Consider the following 20,663-nt stretch of genomic DNA (forward strand, 5'->3'; position numbering starts at 1 on the left):
CTCCCCTCCCCCTTCTGAGATTGGGCGGTTTTTTTCAGACGTGTTTTCGTTAATGTTTGCTTTTAATTTGTGAGCCACCTCGTCGGCCCCGACGAGGGCAGGAAAGGCAGGGTATAAATGAGGGCAGAAAGGCTGGGTATAAATAGGTATTTGAGGGACTTCTGAACACGGAGATTCTGTTTTGCTAATCATCACTCGTAGCCATCAACAGACCTCTTATGAATTTTTCTAGCCGGAAGAGTATGTCCCAGAAGTAAGCCCCACCCACTGAATAGACCTTTATGGTGCAGCGATGCTGGAATTAGTTAGAACTGGTCAGGAATTGGTGTTGTCGACTCCACCCCCTTTGAAAAATGTTCTGTGCTGTGCATAAGGTATCTTTCTAAAATAAGAAAAGACTCTTCAGGTTGATAAGTTCAGCTGCGTGTCTGGCAGAACAGTTCTTTCTCAGCCAGCGGTTCAGAGTTTATCTCCTGCTTTTTCCTCCCAGGACTTAAATGTGCGTAAGGGTTTTCATTTTATGCATGGTAAAAAAAAAAAAAATGTAACGCCCAGTACTCTTTGAAATCCAGGCTCTGTTCACCAACTGCTTTAGTTCTCAAAATCTAGATCCTGCCTTTCTGCCCTTTCATGGGCCACCAAAGTATCTTAACATTTTAAAACCGGGGTTCCCAAGATGGCGGCCGCCAGGTGATTTTAGAAAGCGGAAGGAGCTGGGTGAGGCTTTCCCCCCCTAGCAAGGCTTCTGATGGGCCGTCAGAGATTTGATTGGCTCATGCAGGATTTTTAAAAGGATGGCTTGGCAGCAGCCGCCGCCACACCAGGATCTTCACCCCGTGACCAAAGGGAAGCTGCGGCAGCCATCGTGTTGCTTGTCTCTACCTCTCCACGGCAGCCTCTTTTTTGGCTTCCCCCACCAGGGCATGCCACATTTCCAGAGATGCCCACAGGCTCCAAAAGGGTGGGGATTTCAAAGGTACATGACAAAAATCACAGGCTGCATGGTAAAAATCCCGCCCCGTTGACCCTGATTGATTAGAAAAAAGGGCCCCTATGAACAAGGTTTCCCTACTTTCTCACTTCAAACTTGGCCCATTAAGTTGTAAAGGTGGGAAGTTGGCAGATGATACAACAAGAAATTTCTAAAATGTTGGGATACGACTTTAAAAAAGTGGCAGAGGCTTTTCTGCTGGGATTACAAATGGAAAAATTTCCATAAGAAGATAGGACTTTAATTTGGTATTTGCTCTCAGCTGCTAGGACATTGCATGCGCAGTTGTGGAAGCAAGAAAAAATACCAGAGAAATGGGATTGGATTGTGAAAGTTTTATCGTGGCGTGAGATGGACAAACTAACAAGAACTTTAAGAGACTATGATTTGGACGTGTTTAAAAAGGAGTGGAAGAAATTTAGAGGATATATAGAGAAAGAGTGGAATGTAAAAAGACATTGGACAATTTTTTAATATGAATGCGAGAAAAGAAAGACATTGAACTTTGATTGGTTAAGGGTACCTTTATAATTGAATTTAAGTATATAACCTCGGTGGGAGTCTGGTAACGGAGGGAGGGGGGATTGGAAAATATCATATGGGTTAGAGATAGCAAGGATATAATTAGACATGGTTGCCGTATGTTATTAATAAAATTGTTAAAACCGGAGTTGTAAAGGTGGGAAGCCAGAAGGCCTGGCGCATTCAGAACCAAAACTGCCGGGACCTGTGCCAGTATGTCATCTGGGTAAGTGAAGTCTGAAATCACGCCACTGCTCCACTGTGGGACGGGGAGGCAAGGCTCTGTCGCCTTTCGGAGCAGTTGCCTGGACTCCCCCCCCCCCCCCCATTTACTTACTTTTCTTGTAGAAAACACTCCGGCTTCGGCACAGCATGCCAGGCGAAGGCGTTCTGTAATAAGTTGTGCAACCGCCAAAACTGTATCTTTGTACCTGTGTGCGTCTCGGCCTCAGTCGGCACCCAGACCTCACTTTGCTCTTGTGGTGTGTTCCGCAGGAGGTGTACAGGATCCCGAAGAAGAGTCAAGTGGAGAAAGAGACCAGTGGTACGTACTCAGCCAAGCGTCTTCTTTACAATACAATCCGCTGATCAGTTGACGGGCTGAGAGCCTGCCTAGTGACTGTGGGAACTTTTTTATTTATTTATGTATTTATTTAAAATTTAGTAATCATTAAACAAACAAAAAAGGAAGGTATACAATGTAGGCAATGATAAAACACACAAAGGCAAAAACCCACTGACAGGAGACAAGGAGTGTACAGATTATTATTTTGCGATATACGGAGCGTTTTGCAAGCAAATCCGTGTAAAAGGGGTCCTTGTCTGTTTTCTCAAGCAAATTGCTTGCCTTTACTAAAAACCCACAACCTGTACACATTTAGCTCATGTGGCTCCACAGGCCACAAAAATGGAGCTTTTGCGGGGGGGGGGGGGGATCAGGGACTATGCCAGATAGGAAGGTCGTCACCATAATGGCGCTATGAAATTTAGTTGAGCTCGATACGGATCGACTCGATTTAAACCTGCTGAAATGTTGTCCATAATCATGTGGTCCCAAACCTTTAAAAAGCCAAGATTCAATTGTCCAAAGCTTTGGTATCTTTCCGTGAATGAGCTAATACTGACTTTGCAGCAGTTAAGACTGTGGGAACTTAGAACTGATTTTAAGCCACGTGGTTTAGACTGCTGAGATTTATTTTGGCAGATCTCGAGAGAGCTCAGGCACCAGCGTGGCCTTTCTAGAAATTCTCAGTCACGGCACCAGCACGGCAAAGCCAAAGCAGACCTTTAAAGCCCTGCATGGTCTGGGACCAGCATATCAATCAATCAACATTTTATTTATATCCCGCCCTCCCTGCTGGAGCAGGCTCAGGGCATACCTCCGGGACCGCCTCTCCTGGTATCCCCTGCCACTGGTATACACTCTTTGGACAAAGACCTGTTGCTGGTTCCTGGACCAAGAAGTTTTCAGTTAGCCTCAACCGGAGCTTTTTTAGCTTCAGCACTGGCCTGGTGAGAGGTTCTGCCAGCTGAAATCTAGGCCCTGCAAGATCTCCAGCAATTCTGCAGGGTTTATAAAGCAGTATGCAACAAGGGTGAGTCTCATGGATAGAAATCCTTGGAGGTTTTGAATCAGAGGCTGGATGGCCACCTGACAGCAATGAAGATCCTGTGAATTTAGGGGGAGGTGTTTGTGAGTTTCCCGCCTTGTGCACTCGATGACCCTGGAGGTCCCTTCCAACTCTAGGATTCTATGATTCCTGACCATTAGAGTAGTTCCTCAGTGGAACAGGTGGTGGGCTCTCCTTCCTTGGGAGGTTTTTAAGCAGGGGCTAGATGGCCCTCTGACAGCAATGAAGATTCTGTGAATTTAGGGGGAGGTGTTTGTGAGTTCTCTGCATCGTGCAGGAGGTTGGACTCGATGACCCTAGAGGTCCCTTCCAACTCTTGTGATTCTGATTCTATTCTATGATTCTAAATGACTGGGAGAGAAAGCGTGTTAAATGTCTACAGACAGTTTCTTAAAGATACACACACTTACAACGGTTGAAAAATGTAGAATAATTCTTCCTTAACACATCGTAATATATACCTCATACAAAACAGAACCAAAGCGACGAGAAAGGGACAGTTCACAACCAGTTTGGCGGGGAGGGCAGGATATAAATCCAATAAAATGAAAGAAAAATAATTTAAACAGGGGGAGCGCTTCCTTCCTTCTCAGTGAACGCCCACAAGCCTGCACACTGAACAACATGCAGAACGGACTGAAGAATGCAGCAGGCAGATGTACTTCGGACCGAAGGCAGCTCCTCCGATAAGCAGTGTTATTTCCAAAGCTCTAAACCATTGCTGAACGACCTTGTTTTTGCCAGAGCTTTATCTAAGCTTTCGTTCACGACAAGGCACTTCAAATAATCCAGTACTTCAAACTCTTACCGCTCTCAAATGGCCTTGGAACAATTTGGGAGCAGTAAGAGTTTGAAGCATTGGATCATTTGAAGTGCCTTGTCGTGCATGAAAGCTTAGATAAAGTTCTGGCGAAAAGGAGGTCAGAATATTCCAGGACCGCTGGTTAAGAAGAAGACTGCAGATTTATTCCCCGCCCTTCTCTATGAATCCGTCTCAGAGCAGCTCACAATCTCCTTTATCTCCTTCCCCGTTGGCTACGATACTGCCACCGCGCGAAGCTTTCTCGGCCTATTGACCAAGATCAAGTGTATCTCCTTCCCCCACAACAGACACCCCGTGAGATGGGTGGGGCTGAGGGAGCTCTTGCAGCAGCTGCCCTTCAGGACAACTCCTGCGAGAGATATGGCTGACCCAATGCCATTCCAGCAGCTGCGAGTGGAGGAGTGGGGAATCAAATCCTGTTCTCCCAGATAAGGGTCTGTGCACTTAACCACTACACCAAACTGGCTCTCTATTAGAGCAATGGGTGACCCAAGGCTATTCCAGCAGTTGCAAGTGGAGGAGTGGGGAATCAAACCCGGTTCTCCCAGATAAGAGTCCGCACACTTAACCACTACACCAAACTGGTTCTCTATTAGAGCTATGGCTGACCCAAGGCCATTCCAGCAACTGCAAGTGGAGGAGTGGGGAATCAAACCCTGTTCTCCCAGATAAGAGTCCATGCACTTAACCACTACACCCAACTGGCTCTCTATTAGAGCTATGGCTGACCCAAGGCCATTCCAGCAGGTGCAAGTGGAGGAGTGGGGAATCAAACCCTGTTCTCCCAGATAAGAGTCCATGCACTTAACCACTACACCCAACTGGCTCTCTATTAGAGCTATGGCTGACCCAAGGCCATTCCAGCAGGTGCAAGTGGAGGAGTGGGGAATCAAACCCTGTTCTCCCAGATAAGACTCCATGCACTTAACCACTACACCCAACTGGCTCTCTATTAGAGCTATGGCTGACCCAAGGCCATTCCAGCAGGTGCAAGTGGAGGAGTGGGGAATCAAACCCGGTTCTATGAGATAAGAGTCCTCACACTTCACCACTACACCAAACTGGCTCTTAGTAATCCCGGTCATGGCAAAGCCAGGTTTGATTGTGGGAAGTGCCATAGCATTTTCAAGGTGAGAGACAAACAGAGGTGGGTTGCCCTTGCCTTTCTCTGCATAGTACTCCTGGGCTTCCTTTGTGGTCTCCCATCTAAGTTCTCTGGTTGATGCGAGTTGACTGTATTTGGCACACAAGGGCATGTGGATTGAGATATGCCTTAAAATACATGGGTCCTCAAAGACATCTTAGGAAATGGCTGGGGGGGAAGACTTATCCCTCTCCTTACGTTATGGTTCCAGTTCAAATCAGACTTCCGTGTACACGTTTAAGTTTTCAAAAAGTCTAGGGGTACCAAACTTGAGAGTATCTTCTCTGGTTTGATGGCACTCGCATGTTTGAGGGAATATGCGCTGGATTTTGCTGTGAGTATCCTTATGTTAAACGATTCTGTTTCTGCCTTTGTTCCTCCATCTCCAGTGACAATAATCGTTTTCTTTAAAGTACAAGGCTGCTGTAAAGGTCAGGAGGATATATAATCAGTACAAAGCAGTAGACAAGCGCACCTTTAAGACCAACTAAGTTTTATTCGGAACGTAAGCTTTCGTACGCTCTTAAGCAGGCTGCATCAGACAAAATGGGAATGGCAAGCAGCAGTGTGGAATCATGGGAATGTTTTTTAGCAGATAAAAAGAATCACAAATAGGATCTCTGTGCGTTAGTGCAGGACAAAACGGCTGAAAAAGCATTGGGTGCTAAAAAGCAAACTGCTGTCGTACGAGTGCCATAAATCTAGGTAATGTTCTGGCTTTGTTAGTTTAAATAGAGAGCATATTTACTCAAGAGATTATAACATCCATATCGTTTGCCATAGGATAGTTTGGTATATGCAATAAGACAGGCAAATCCCCCATTTGAGTATGTCAATACAAAAAACCAAAAATTCCGATACACTGTTCTAAAAGAGAAATAATACAAGTCAGCCCTTAGAAAAACAGGGTGCATTAAAGTACACTGGGATCTATATATAATTAGTATTATTCACCTAATTTGCAATAGAACAAAAGAACCAAAAGCATTTATGAAGCCTCCAAAGTTACTTTGCAGTTCAGCCAAGTCCGCCAAGATCGAAAACACATTTTCAATTTGTTGCTGCTCGACGTGATTTTTTTTTTTTTTTACTTTCCCGGTTCAGGCTTTCAGTTTTGCCAAAAACTGAGGCTTTGTAGTATAAACTGGGGCAGCGGGGGAGCAAATTTCAATCATATTAAATAGCATTATTACCTCAAATAGGTAAATGTGACTGCAATTGTGGGAATCGAAAAAGTCCGATTTGCAAAGTGCGTCATTCATTTAAAAATCAGTTTCTTCAAGAGGGCGAAATGTACTTTGGTGAGGCTTAGATGTGTTCCATTTCAGCTGGATCGTGCCCAGTCATTAAACTATTTTTCCGTCTCTTGGCAACAAAGTTTGTCTCTGTCCCCGTCTGGATAGCGCTAGACCCGCAGCCGATACTGTACCTAATGTCTCCTGCCTGCTTTTTTTTTTTAACAGCAGAACGAGGGCGAGAGACGACAGGTCGAGACCCAGCTGCTACCCCGAAAAACTTGAGCAGGGAGCGAGATCCCGAAAGGCGAAGTCAAAGCAAAGAGAAGAAAAAGCGGAGAGATTCTTTGTCACCCCCTTCGGCGTATGAGCGAGGCACCAAGCGGTCAGATGACCGGCAAGTCTGGATTTTGTTGTACTTCTTAACGCTCTCATCTCTTATTCTGAGCAGTAAGGGAATTGCAGGGAGAGATATCACACAAAGGGAGAGCCGCCTGCCGGTGTAGGAGGGTGGTTTTGGGGTTCCTTTCCAAAGACGGCAATTGCAGCTTGCTTCAAACATCGTGCCAAGTGACATTGATTAATAGTTAGCTATGGGACTGGCTTAATGACTGAACCGATAGAGTCTAAAATAAAGGTTCAGTTCAATGGCACCTTTAGGACCGAAGAAGAAGCTATTGGATTTTTATCCCGCCCTCCACTCCGAAGAGTCTCAGAGCGGCTCACAATCTCCTTTCCCTTTCTCCCCCACAACAGACACCCTATGAGGTAGAAGAATGTATTGGATTTATATCCCGCCCTCCACTCGGAAGAGTCTCAGAGGGGCTCACAATCTCCTTTACCTTCCTCCCCCACAACAGACACCCTGTGAGGTAGATGAAGATATTGCATTTATATCCCGCCCTCCACACCGAAGAGTCTCAGAGCGGCTCACAATCTCCTTTACCTCCCCCCCCCCCCACAACAGACACCCTGTGAGGTAGAAGAATGTATTGGATTTATATCCCGCCCTCCACTCCGAAGAGTCTCAGAGGGGCTCACAATTTCCTTTACCTTCCCCCTCCCCACAACAGACATCCTGTGAGGTAGAAGATGATATTGGATTTATAGCCCGCCCTCCACTCCGAAGAGTCTCAAAATCTCCTTTACCTTCCCACCCCCCCCCCCCCCCCCAACAGGACACCCTGTGAGGTAGATGAAGATATTGGATTTATAGCCTGCCCTCCACTCTGAAGAGTCTCAGAGCAGCTCACAATCTCCTTTCCCTCCCCCCCCCCCACAACAGACACCCTGTGAGGTAGATGAAGATATTGGATTTATATCCCGCCCTCCACTCCGAAGAGTCTCAGAGGGGCTCACAATCTGCTTTACCTTCCCCCTCCTCACAACAGACATCCTGTGAGGTAGAAGAAGATATTGGATTTATATCTTGCCCTCTACTCTGGAGAGTCTCAGAGGGGCTCACAATCTCCTTTCCCTTCCCCCTCCCCCACAACAGACACCCTGTGAGGTAGATGAAGATATTGGATTTATATCCCGCCCTCCACTCCAAAGAGTCTCAGAGCGGCTCACAATCTCCTTTACCTTCCTCCCCCACAACAGGCACCCTGTGAGGTGGGTGGGGCTGAGAGGGCTCTCACAGCAGCTGCCCTTTCAAGGACAACTCCTGCCAGAGCTATGGCTGACCCTAGGCCATTCCAGCAGGTGCAAGTGGAGGAGTGGGGAATCAAACCCAGTTCTCCCAGAGTCCGCACACTTAACTACTACACCCAACTGGCTGGACCTTCAGCCTCAGTGCCATGGGTAAACGATAGCAAGGGGCAGGGGAGAGGTGATTGGCATATATGCAGTCATGACACACCCTCCCACCACCAGCACCTTGCCCTATTCATTTTGGCCCTTCGCTTTCACCAGGTATTGCCCAGTTGCTTTCATACTTGCCTTCACCAGTCTTAAGGGTTAGATGTGCGGTTTATCAATTGGGAGGGCTACCAGATCAGCTGTGCGCATTGCAGATGTCTTCCTGTCGAGGAGTACTTAATTGCATTCTGTTAACATTAGTTAACATCTCCCCGTTTTACAGAATCTGCTTTGAAAAAGGGTGCAGGTTGACGGAAGGGTCTCTAACAACCTTGAAAGCCATTCTGTCAGTTTCCGCCCTTCGTTTCTGAAATGTAAATGGACAACGTCTCAAGCCAGGTCTGGAGCAAGTGGAACTGATTAAGAAGCCGTTGCCTATAAAAGCCCTCAGATTTTCCAAATAATACCTCTCGGGAAACATTCCATCGGCCTCACGCTTGTTCTGCTGCTAAACCGGCTGGAAAAGCCACAGCATAGAATTTGGGATTAAGAGAGGGCGTGGGCGGAGGTGGTTGGGGGTTTTCTTGCATTGGTCACAGCGTGTCCTTCTTTCCTGAGAACAAATCTTAGCAGCAGAAGGGAGCTGAGACATAGCAGGAGCCGAGGAAGAAGATGATGATATTGGATTTATATCTCTTGGGTCAGCCATAGCTCTCACAGAGCTGTCTTTGAAAGGGCAGCTTCTGTGAGAGCTCTCTGAGCCCCAAGAGTGTCTGTCGTGCGGGAGGAAGATAATGGAGATTATGATTCGGAGTGGAAGGTGGGATATAAATCCAATATCATGATCCTCTCGTTCTCCTCCTCCTCCACTCTCAGTCGCTGGAGAGCCTGGGCTGGAAGAGGCTGTTGCAGTGCTCCTGCCTTTGAGCTTCCTAGAGGCAGCCAGGCTGATGCTGTTTTAACCGAAAGCTGGTCTTCAGGGCTTTTTACTGTAGCTGGAACTCCTTTGCACATTGGGCCACACTCCCCTGATGCAGGCAATCCCCCTGGAGCGTACAGTAGGCCCTGTATGAAGAGCCCTGTCAGCTCATGGAGGATTGGGTACATCGGGGGTGGGGGGGATGTGGTCCAATGTGCAGCAGAGTTCCTGCTACAAAAAAGCCCTGATGGTCTTGATAGGCTGTGGCCCGATCCAGCAGGCCTCTTCGTTTGTCCTAAAGCACTTCCCATAATATGATTTCAGTCATCCTTGCAGCCATCTTCTGACTCTGTTGGCGCAGTCCTTGTAGATCCAAGAGGGCAGGCCCCCGAGGTTCGTGAAAGAAGTCGCTTGCTCATTTCATAGATGGGACTTCAACTTGGGGATCTTCTAGGTCAGGGGTGGCCAAGGGTAGCTTGCCAGATGTTTTTCCCCCTACAACTCCCATCAGCCCTAGCCATCGGCCATGCTGGCTGGGTCTGATGGGAATTGTAGGCAAAAAAAACATCTGGAGCGCTATCCTTGGCCCCCCGTGTTCTAGGTCACACCTCTCCTTTAGCCGCCATTCCCCACCAGTTTTTCGTAAGCCTGACAACCCCCTTTCCTCCTCCCCCAGATACGACACGCCCGCCGCCACCTCCAAGAAGAAAGTGCGGATCAAGGACCGCAACAAGCTGTCCACGGAGGAGCGCCGGAAGCTCTTTGAGCAGGAGGTGGCCCAGCGGGAAGCGCAGAAGCAGCAGCAGCAGCTGCAGAGCCTGGGGATGCCCTCCCCGCTCCCCTACGACTCCATGGCCTACAGCGCCTCCCACCACGCCTTCATGGGCTACCCCCCGGGCTACCCCATGCAGTCCTACGTGGATCCCACCAACCCGAACGCCGGCAAGGTGCTGCTCCCGACCCCCAGCATGGACCCCATGTGTTCCCCGGCGGCCTACGAACAGCCACAGGCTTTGGTGGGGCACGCCATCGAGCCCACCCTGGCCGCTCCTCAGCCGGTGCCCGTCGTTCAGCACGTTGCGACCACCCTGGAGGTGTCGACCCCGCAGTACGTCGCGCAGCCCGATCCCGTGGTCCACCAGGAGCAGAGCGTCACGGTCCTGCCGGTGCCGGCTCCCGCCCCGGTGCAAGGGCAGAGCTATGGCGTTTGGGATTCCAGCCAGCAGACCGTAGCGGTGCAGCCGCCGTACTCCCCGGCGCAGTCGCAGCCGGCCATTTACTACCAAGGACAAGCGTGTCAGACGGTGTACGGGGTCACGTCGCCGTATTCTCAGACCACGCCGCCCATCGTGCAGGTAATTTGTTGGCCTTGCTGAAGCTCGTGGCAGAAGCCCTGCCAGGTAATTTGCCAGGTCAGGTATGAAAGAAGTGCAGCAAAGGGCGAGGCACAGTTTTTGGAAGGCCAAATTGAAAACAATTCGGGAGCAGGCCTTCTCTGTAAAGGCACCCCAGTGGTGCAATCAGTTACCGGAGGAGGTCCAGGCCCTACGGGATCTTAATCAGTTCCGTAGGGCCTGTAAAACCGCCCTCTTCCAACTAGCCTTCTAAGATGGAACCTAGAAATAACATCAAGCCATCTTGTACAAACTGAGACTTGTAGCAGCATTAAGCTATACTGTTTTTAGATTAACTATTTTAATGTTTAATTTATATATTTAATTGTATTATCTTCTTTATTGATTGTATTATCTTGTTTTATTGCCATAACATGATATTTCTATATCATGCCTTCGTAAGCCGCCCTGAGCCTGCCTTGGCGGGGAGGGCGGGGTATAAATAAAAATTTATTATTATTATTATAAGTGGAGGTTTCCCAGATGTTGCACTGGCACATGACTGTTCTTGAGAGTGATGAAACAGTAGAATGGAGCTCTCCCCAATCAGGTTATGGAATCTCCTTCCTTGGACTACCTAAAGAATAGGCAGTGGTCAGAAATGAGTTCCAAGCCATGTTTCAGGAAATTGATGATTATTTTTAAATATTTTCTTTGACTATTTTCTAACACCTTCATATTGTCATATTAAATATAGCAAGGGTGGCTCTCCAGATTTTTTCTTTTTTGCTTACAACTCCCATCAGCCCCAGCCATTGGCCGTGCTGGCTGGGGCTGACGGGAGTTGTAGGCAAAAAACCTCTGGAGAGCTACCGTTGGCCACTCCTGAAATATAGAATCTTACAATGTAATCTCTGGGTGATGCACCAAATACAATTCACAACTCTCGCATAACACAGTTTTAGCCTTGAAATGGATCCACACTTTCAGCCTTGAAATAAATCCATACACACACACTGCGGCTAATAGCCACTGATGGACCTCTGCTGTCAAGTCTGATGTTTCAATAACGAGACCTTTTTGATAAGCTGAGCAGAAAGGTTAAAATGGATAGAAAGAAGTACTTCTTCACCCAAAGGGTGATTAACATGTGGAATTCACTGCCACAGGAGGTGGTGGCGGCCACAAGTATAGCCACCTTCAAGAAGGGTTTAGATAAAAATATGGAGCACAGGTCCATCAGTGGCTATTAGCCACAGTGTATGTGTGTATATAAAAATTTTTGCCACTGTGTGACACAGAATGTTGGACTTGATGGGCCATTGGCCTGATCCAACATGGCTTCTCTTATGTTCTTATGTGACACAGAGTGTTGGACTCGATGGGCCACTGGCCTGATCCAACATGGCTTTTCTTATGATCTTCTTCGTGGTCTCTGTGCAGTCCCACACATGGGTTTTCCTATCAGGACGAACCCTACCTCGGAGATTTTAAAAAGCTAGCCTAGGCGTTATTTTTGGCGCGCACTCCCTCTCGCTCTGGGGAGCAGGCATCCACTGCGCATGCCTGTAGCGCGAGGGAGGCGCCCAACCCACTCAGTTTCTTTCCAACCGCCGCCCGGGATAGTCCTACCTCGTTGCGCTCCTCACTTACCTCAGATATCTAGCCTCCGTTTCTTCAAGTTTCCTCTTATTTCATCCTTCGCTATTTCTTCATATTCTTATCTTCAAAAAAAAAAAAAAAAAAAAAAATTTAGATAAATATCTTCCCCGCTTTTCCTCAGACCTCCCTTCCCCCACCCCCACCCCCCCCCCCGGGCGTATGGAAGGAAGGGACAGTAAAATAACCTTCAAAAGGTGCTCGCGCTGTAGGGCGAAAATCCCTACATCGGACGGGCATTCGCTTTGCTTGTTCTGTTTGGGAGAATCCCATAAAGTGGACGCCTGTGCGCATTGCCTTCAATTCTGCAAACAGGCGCGCAAAAACAGAGCCGCTAGACTCAGAAGCCACTTAATGGAGTCTGTGCTCCAGCCTGATATGTCGCAATCTTCGTCAGCAAGTAAGTCGCCCCCCCTACTGACTCCCCAAGGGGACGGCGCACGGTCGGCAGCTTCAGTGGCCATTGTTCCCAGCAAGCATAAGTCCGGCGATGCCGCGAAAGCCGGCGACGGCGCGAGAACGTCAGAACAAACGGCCGCGGCGACTAAACCAAAGGGCGGGAAGCACACTAAGAAACATAAGCATTCCGACCCGAAGGGCCAGAAGGATTCGAGAAAACCGTCCGATCCGAAGGCTCCGCGGAAACCGACAGACCCGAAGGACCCGAAGATTCCGAGGGACTCGAGAAAATCTTCCGAACAACAGAACGAGCCCGAATCGCAATGCGAGCCCTCCACTCCCGGATCCGACACCCAGGAAGTGACCACCCCGGCTACGGAGTCGCCGCACCAACAGACGGAAGAAGTTATTCCTATTCCGTCCCGATCCCCTTCCCCGCAAGGATCCATGCTAGACCCTGCTCTGGAGCCGATTCGAGACCCGCAACAGTGGACTCGACACCACATCGATCCTAGATCGTTCCGCGATATGTCGAATCCCATCCACTACAAACATGACGCTTACAGGTACTTCGATGCGCATCGGTTCCCAGCCAGGTCCCCCAGCATAGAGAGATATCGGTACCATCATACGCGTTTCCCAGAGAGATCCCCTAGTAGAGGGAGGGACCGCCATCGCTACAACCCGAGATCTCGGTCCCCATCCATGTCCCCGAGGCGACGCCATTATGCTTCAAGGTCTCCTTCCATCGAATCCCATGCATGTTGCGGATACCACCATTCTCGGTACCGAACCGATTATCACAGGAACCCATCCAAGGAAGCGACTCCTGTCCAACGGAGCAAGCAACTACCGAAACAGCCGTCTCCGACTCCTTCCACTTCGACTTCTAAACCTAGAGGTGCGATTCCAGTGGAACCCAAAAGCACGACTCCAACCAGACCGGACCCACCTGAACCCGAACCTGACTCTGATGCTGAATCCGACGCTCAATCATCGGACTCGATACAGTCCATGTCCCCTGGGTCCCCCGCCTCGGATATCGCCAAGCCCGCGGATTTGTCACCGTCCGAAGGGGCAAAGACATACCTGGACTTGATTGCCAATATGGCCTCTGCACTTAACGTAACTCTTACTTCGGATGCACCCAAGGTGACAGACGTGGTACACGACTTGGTGCACTCAGATTTACCTGCTGGTTCCTTTCTGCCGATGCTGCCGGTACACCTAGAAGCCATCAAAGAAGCTTGGGACAACCCAGCCTCCATTCCCCCAACTTCAAAACGCATTGAATCCCTTTATAGGATCCAAGCACCGGATTCGAAATTTTTATTTAGCCATCCAGCACCGAATTCTCTGATAGTGCATTCATCTTCTAAAACTAAACAGACCCGCCACCCGGTACCCCCGGAGAAGGAAGGCAGGAAGTTAGATACTCTTGGAAGGAAAATGTATTCAATCTCGACGGCAACTGCCAAAATCAACAATTACCTAGCATACTTCGCCGCGTATTCCCACAATATCTCCTCCCAACTGAATACGCTCGTCTCTGCCCTGCCTGAGCCCTCCCAGAAACAAGCCTGCAAGCTGCTTCAGGAGCTCAACAGGATTTCAAAGCAACAGATAAACACCATCCGTCACTCTGTGGGGTGCACTTCCAAGGCGATGGCCGCCTCAATTGCCCTAAGACGACACGCTTGGCTTCGATCCTCTTCGTTGCAGCCCGATCTAAAATTCAAAATAGAAGACCTTCCCTTCGATGGACAAGGTCTCTTTAATGCCACAACGGACGATATACTCTCCACCGTGGACGACAGCCGCAAACGAGCGAAAAGATTGGGGGTAGCCCAACAGCAACAACAACAACAGAGCTATAAGCCCAGATCATGGAAACCAACGCCCTTCAAACGTTCCAGATCCCCTCGACAATCTGAATACTGGAAACGTAAGGCTCCTCCTCCAAAGCAATCCTTTAACCAGAGACAGCAGAGACCACAACCACCTAAAAAGGCTGCATCTTCATCAAAGCAGTCTCTTTGACTTTCTACCTCTACCAATTCAGCACGTCTCCAGACTTCTTCCATTTCTCGACAATTGGCAGCAAATAACCACGGACAAATGGGTTCTGAACATTATTTTGAGGGGCTACTCCATAGAGTTTCAAGCACCACCAAAAAGACATCATTTTGTTTCCACTCCCCCATCACCTTCCCTTCAGGAAGAAATAGACACCTTAATAGCCAAAGCGGCTATAGAGCCTGTCCCAGTCCAGTATCATCGGACAGGTTTTTATTCCAGGTACTTTCTAGTCCCGAAAAGGGATGGGGGACAGCGCCCGATTCTGGATCTAAGAGCCCTAAACAAATTCATCCGCCACAGAAAATTCAGAATGATCACTTTACAATCGATTCTGCCCTTAATCCCCAGAAACTCCTGGATGGCACTGGTAGATTTACAGGACGCATACTTCCACCTGACAATACACCAATGCCACAGAAAGTTTCTGCGCTTCGCCGTTGGCAACAACCACTACCAGTTCCGAGCTCTGCCCTTCGGACTTTCCACGGCACCACGGACATTCACGAAATGTATGGCGGTTATTGCAGCATACCTCAGACAACGCGGCGTTGCAACCTACCCATACATAGACGATTGGCTCCTTGTGGGAGCCTCAAGGACGCAGTTGATGAAGGACATTTCCATCACACTTGCGCTCCTAGCAAACCTGGGCCTCCAGGTCAATCATCAAAAGTCACACCTTACCCCAACTCAAGACATTCAGTTTATTGGGGCTCGTTTGTGCACCACGGACCACAAGGCGTATCTTCCTGTGGACAGGATATCCTCCATTCAGACGCTGGCCACACAAATAATGCGACAACCCAAACAACCGGCCTTCAACATTCAGCGCATGTTAGGACTTATGGCAGCCACGACGGCAGTTCTGACACACGCAAGACTACGCATGCGAACCCTACAAATCTGGTTCGTCCGCGCGTTTCGACCCCAACACCAATCTCAAGGAACGGTCCTCACTGTTCCAAACCACATCCTCCCTTCGCTCGAATGGTGGACAGTTCGAGCTCACCTGCTTGCGGGAATGCCCTTTTTACGGCCAAGCCCCTCAGCAGTGGTTACAACAGACGCCTCGAGATGGGGCTGGGGAGCTCATCTCGACGTACTCACGGTCCAGGGGCAATGGACACCGTACGAACAGTCGCTCCACATCAATTGCTTAGAGCTTCTAGCTGTTCACAGAGCGTTAAAATCGTTTCTTCCATCTCTTCAAGGCCTACACGTACAAATCGCCTCAGACAATGTGGCGACGGTTTTTTATATAAACAGGCAAGGAGGGACAGCATCCACCCGCCTTTGCAAAAGAGCAATGCACCTGTGGCATTGGAGTATTGCCCATCAGATCCACCTCACTGCGGTACATCTTCCTGGCGTACAGAATATTCAAGCGGACAGACTGAGCAGATATTCCATCAACGACCACGAGTGGTCACTCCACCGGTCATACCTTCTGCCAGTATTCCGGAAATTCGGAACTCCGTCAATAGATGCGTTTGCTGCACCAGACAATGCACAGTGTGCGATCTTTTTTATGAGAGGTCCGCCCTCACAACAGTCTGCAGGGGATGCCTTCATACAAACGTGGACCGGTCCACTACACTTCCTCTTCCCTCCCTTTCCGCTAATAACACGGTGCATACAGAAAATTCAACTGGACAACACAGATTGCATTCTAGTGACGCCATGGTGGCCACGCCAGCCATGGTTCACAACCCTTCTCCTCCTGTCAGAAAACACTTACCATCACTTCCCTCTGGCACACAACCTCCTGTCCCAGCAGAACGGCAGGGTTCTGCACCACGACCCGAACAGGCTTCGCCTAACGGCCTGGAGGATATGCTCTCAGACTTTCCTGAAGGAGTAAGACACGTTCTCCTTAATGCAAGGAAACCGTCAACAAGGAAGTCATATTCCATGAAATGGAAAAGGTTTTCCATCTACGCTACCAAGCATAATTTCAGCCCCTCCTCGGCTTCCATGCCTCAAATCTTAGCGTATACACTGCATTTGTCAGAAAAGGGCCTTACGTACTCCTCTCTGAAGGTGCACCTGGCAGCAATCTCAGCTTTTCACCCGCATGTACAGGGTCGAACTGTTTTCTCACACCCTGCTGCGAAATCCTTCTTAAAGGGAATCTTACATTTGCACCCACCACTGCGGCAAATGTATCCTAGCTGGAGTTTGTCACTAGTGCTTAGCCAACTAGTAAAACCGCCTTTCGAACCTATGGCTACGATACCACTTCACCTCCTCTCATGGAAAACGGCACTTTTAGTTGCACTCACCTCTGCTAAAAGAGCAAGTGATCTCTGCGCGTTCAGAGCGGACTCGCCTTACACCATGTTTCACCATGATAAGGTGGTGTTACGGCCAGATCCCGCTTTCTTACCGAAGGTGGTCTCCGCATTCCATCTGCATAGAACCACTACCTTACCTGCTTTTTTCCAACGGCCTACGGATAAGGGCCAAGAAGCTCTACACTGTCTAGACGTGAGAAGAGCACTCGCCTTTTATATAGATAGAACTGCATCGTTCCGCACAGACTCCAGACTTTTTGTGGCCTACGGCCGCCGTCATAAGGGAAAAAAGATATCTACACAGAGACTATCAAAATGGTTGGTTGCTGCTATAGAGCTGTGCTACAAACTCGCGAAGCAACCAGTCCCATCTGCCATAAGAGCTCATTCTACAAGAGCTCTGTCAACGTCATCTGCCCTTGCCAGGGGTGTATCCATGGAGGACATTTGCGCTGCTGCCGCTTGGTCTTCCTCCTCGACCTTCGCCATGCACTACGCTTTGGACGTTCGTGCTAGGCGGGATGCATCCTTCGGACAGGCAGTTCTTCGCTCCATCTTTGACTAAGAAGCTGGTCCGGGCTTGGTGAGTAGTTACTTACCTTATAGCCTATAATGTGCTGACTATGTTGCACTAACCTTTGCACTATTTCTTCCTCCAACTCTAGTGCCAGCACCCACCGCCTTGCAGGTCAGCTTATCAGTCACCCATGTGTGGGACTGCACAGAGACCACGAAGAAGATAAACAGGTTACTCACCTGTAATTGATGATCTTCGAGTGGTCATCTGTGCAGTCACACACGCCCGCCCAGCCGTCCCCGCTGCTGGCTACTTGTCTTATATATCCGCGCTCCTATTATGTCAGCGGCGGGGAAAGAAACTGAGTGGGTTGGGCGCCTCCCTCGCGCTACAGGCATGCGCAGTGGATGCCTGCTCCCCAGAGCGAGAGGGAGTGCGCGCCAAAAATAACGCCTAGGCTAGCTTTTTAAAATCTCCGAGGTAGGGTTCGTCCTGATAGGAAAACCCATGTGTGTGACTGCACAGATGACCACTCGAAGATCATCAATTACAGGTGAGTAACCTGTTTTTCTTATGTGACACAGAGAGTTGGACTGGAGGGGCCACTGGCCTGATCCAACATGGCTTCTCTTATGTTATGTGACACAGAGTGTTGGACTCGATGGGCCATTGGCCTGATCCAACATGGCTTCTCTTATGTGACACAGAGTGTTGGACTGGATGGGCCATTGGCCTGGTCCAACATGGTTTCTCTTATGTTCTTATGTGACACAGACTGTTGGACTGGATGGGCCAGTGGCCTGATCCAACAGGGCTTCTCTTATGTGGCACAGAGTGTTGGACTGGATGGGCCACTGGCCTGATCCAACAGGGCTTCTCTTATGTTCTTATGTGACACAGAGTGTTGGACTGGATGGGCCATTGGCCTGATCCAACAGGGCTTCTCTTGTGTTCTTATAAAAGTTTCTAGTTTATTGTAACATGTTGCTAGACTATAAAGATAGGTTGAAAGGCTGGCATGTACAGTACCAATGCAAGCATTTAAGGTATACATCAAAGGTATTCTTGAGGGAGGGGTACTCTATGCAGGGCACATTCACACATAGATGTTACTTTCTCGTTCTCAGGCCTGGCCGGCCTTGGCAGTCTTCTTGGCACCAGTTCCCCTGAGAAGGCACCACTATCTTGTTCCCATATTCCCATTTCAAAGCAGTACTACATAACAAAGGGGAGGAGGGGAGGGAAGGAGCGATCAAGCTAGCAGCATTTGGGATACAGTGTGGTTTTACCCAGGATCCTTTTCCTGAACTAAAGATGCATTTAACATAGAGCATAGCAGACTTGACATCTGCTCCATATTTTTATCCAATCCCCTCTTTGCTCACACGCTGCTGGAGACCTCCGCTACATCACAGGACCTCTTCTAGGAGTGGATTAAATGTTTTGGCTCTTCGTCTCTTGCAGTGGATGGGAGGAACTGCTTAGCCCAGGGTGTCCTTAAGATTGAATGTTTGTGGCACTTGCTCCTCATTCATTGACAAGACTCCTAGTCTGGGGAGCACGGAGACTGCCTTCCGTAGTTGTTGTTGGTCAGCTGAACCTTCTCAAGTGAGCGTCCAACCCCCCTTCCTTTTCTTTCAGAGTTACGCCCAGCCGGGCCTTCAGTATATTCAGGGGCAGCAGATTTACACCGCCCACCCCCAGGGTGTCATGGTGCAGCCCACAACAGCAGTGACAACGATCGTGGCAACAGGGCAGCCTCCACCTATACAGCAGGTAAGATCGATCCACCTTAGTGTGACCACTGATAGTCTTCCCGCTATCAGTCCTGCTGCTCTTGCACCTAGTTGGGTATAGTGTAAGTGCGCGGACTCTTATCTAGGAGAACTGGGTTTGATTCCCCACTCCTCCACTTATAGCTGCTGGAACGGCCTTGGGTTGGCCATAGCTCTCATAGGAGTTGTCCTTGCAAGGGCAGCTTCTGTCAGAGCTCTCTCAGCCCCACCCACCTCACAGGGTGTCTGTTGTGGGGGAGGAAGATATAGGAGATCGTAAGCCACTCTGAGTCTCTGATTACAGAGAAGGGTGGGGTATAAATCTGCATTCTTCTTCTGTGTCAGGACAGAAATGGGCAGTGTATAAGTGTGAGCAGAGGTATCCTTGAGTGATGTGGCATGGATTTCTAGTATCACTATCCAGTTTGTGAATGACCTGGAACAGTATGGAGACAATCTTGGCCTAATTGGAAGGGACACAATGGCCTGCATGAGTAGATTGCTCACTCGGTAGAAGAAAACTTGGCACCTTTTTCACTTCCCCTCAGCTGCCGTTTTAGCTGTCTTATAGGTGGTTGCTGTAGACCAGGGTTCCAGTTTGGTGTAGTGGTTAAGTGTGCGACCTCTTATCTGGGAGAACCGGGTTTGATTCCCCACTCCTCCACTTGCAGCTGCTGGAATGGCCTTGGGTCAGCCATAGCTCTAATAGAGAGCCAGTTTGGTGTAGTGGTTAAGTGCACGGACTCTTATCTGGGAGAACCAGGTTTGATTCCCCCCTCCTCCCCTTGCACCTGCTGGAATGGCCTTGGGGAAGCCATAGCTCTAATAGAGAGCCAGTTTGGTGTAGTGGTTAAGTGCGCTGACTCTTATCTGGGAGAACCGGGTTTGATTCCCCCCTCCTCCCCTTGCACCTGCTGGAATGGCCTTGGGTCAGCCAGAGCTCTAACAGAGAGCCAGTTGGGTGTAGTGGTTAAGTGCATGGACTCTTATCTGGGAGAACTGGGTCTGATTCCCCACTCTTCCACTTGTACCTGCTGGAATGGCCTTGGGTCAGCCATAGCTCTCATGGAGGTTGTCCTTGAAAGTGCCCCTTCTGGGAGAGCTCTCTCAGCCCAGCTACTTCACAGGGTGTCAGTTGTGGGGGAAGAAGGTGTAAACCACTCTGAGACTGATTCAGAGAGAAGGGCGAGGTATAAATCTGTAGTCGTCTTCTTTCCCAGTGTGGGGCTTGTGGGCACCATGCGGGCCCACCAGTTTTCCCGAAAGTGGGCAGAGCTCCCCACCGTAAGGCGGGGCTTTTTCTTGGCTCTTCTCCTTTGAATGAAAGGGTTCCCCGTGCCTGCTGAGTGTGAAGGGAAGTATTGCATTTGGCTTCAGTTCCTACAGCAGCCGTCGTGGGGTGGCGCTTTCTGCTCCCCTTCAGAATTATAGGTAAAGGGCAAAACAACTGTGCATACTATGCAATAAAGAACTATATACCCAAATTTATACATCCCATTTATGTATACACACCTCGCGCCTTTACAAAACAGCTTTCACAG

General features: G+C 49.2%; 1 protein-coding gene across 1 annotated transcript in view; it reads left to right on the forward strand.

The window, feature by feature from the left end:
• The window catches only part of SETD2 (SET domain containing 2, histone lysine methyltransferase), a 138,948-nt gene that overhangs the window by 91,430 nt on the left and 26,855 nt on the right, over window positions 1–20,663 (forward strand). Inside the window, 4 exon segments of the mRNA XM_060248264.1 lie at window positions 2,009–2,057; window positions 6,575–6,743; window positions 9,742–10,420; window positions 18,989–19,123. Coding sequence (XP_060104247.1) covers window positions 2,009–2,057; window positions 6,575–6,743; window positions 9,742–10,420; window positions 18,989–19,123 — 1,032 coding nt within the window.

The sequence above is a fragment of the Heteronotia binoei genome, chromosome 10 (assembly GCF_032191835.1).
Source record: "Heteronotia binoei isolate CCM8104 ecotype False Entrance Well chromosome 10, APGP_CSIRO_Hbin_v1, whole genome shotgun sequence".
Taxonomy (NCBI): domain Eukaryota; kingdom Metazoa; phylum Chordata; class Lepidosauria; order Squamata; family Gekkonidae; genus Heteronotia; species Heteronotia binoei.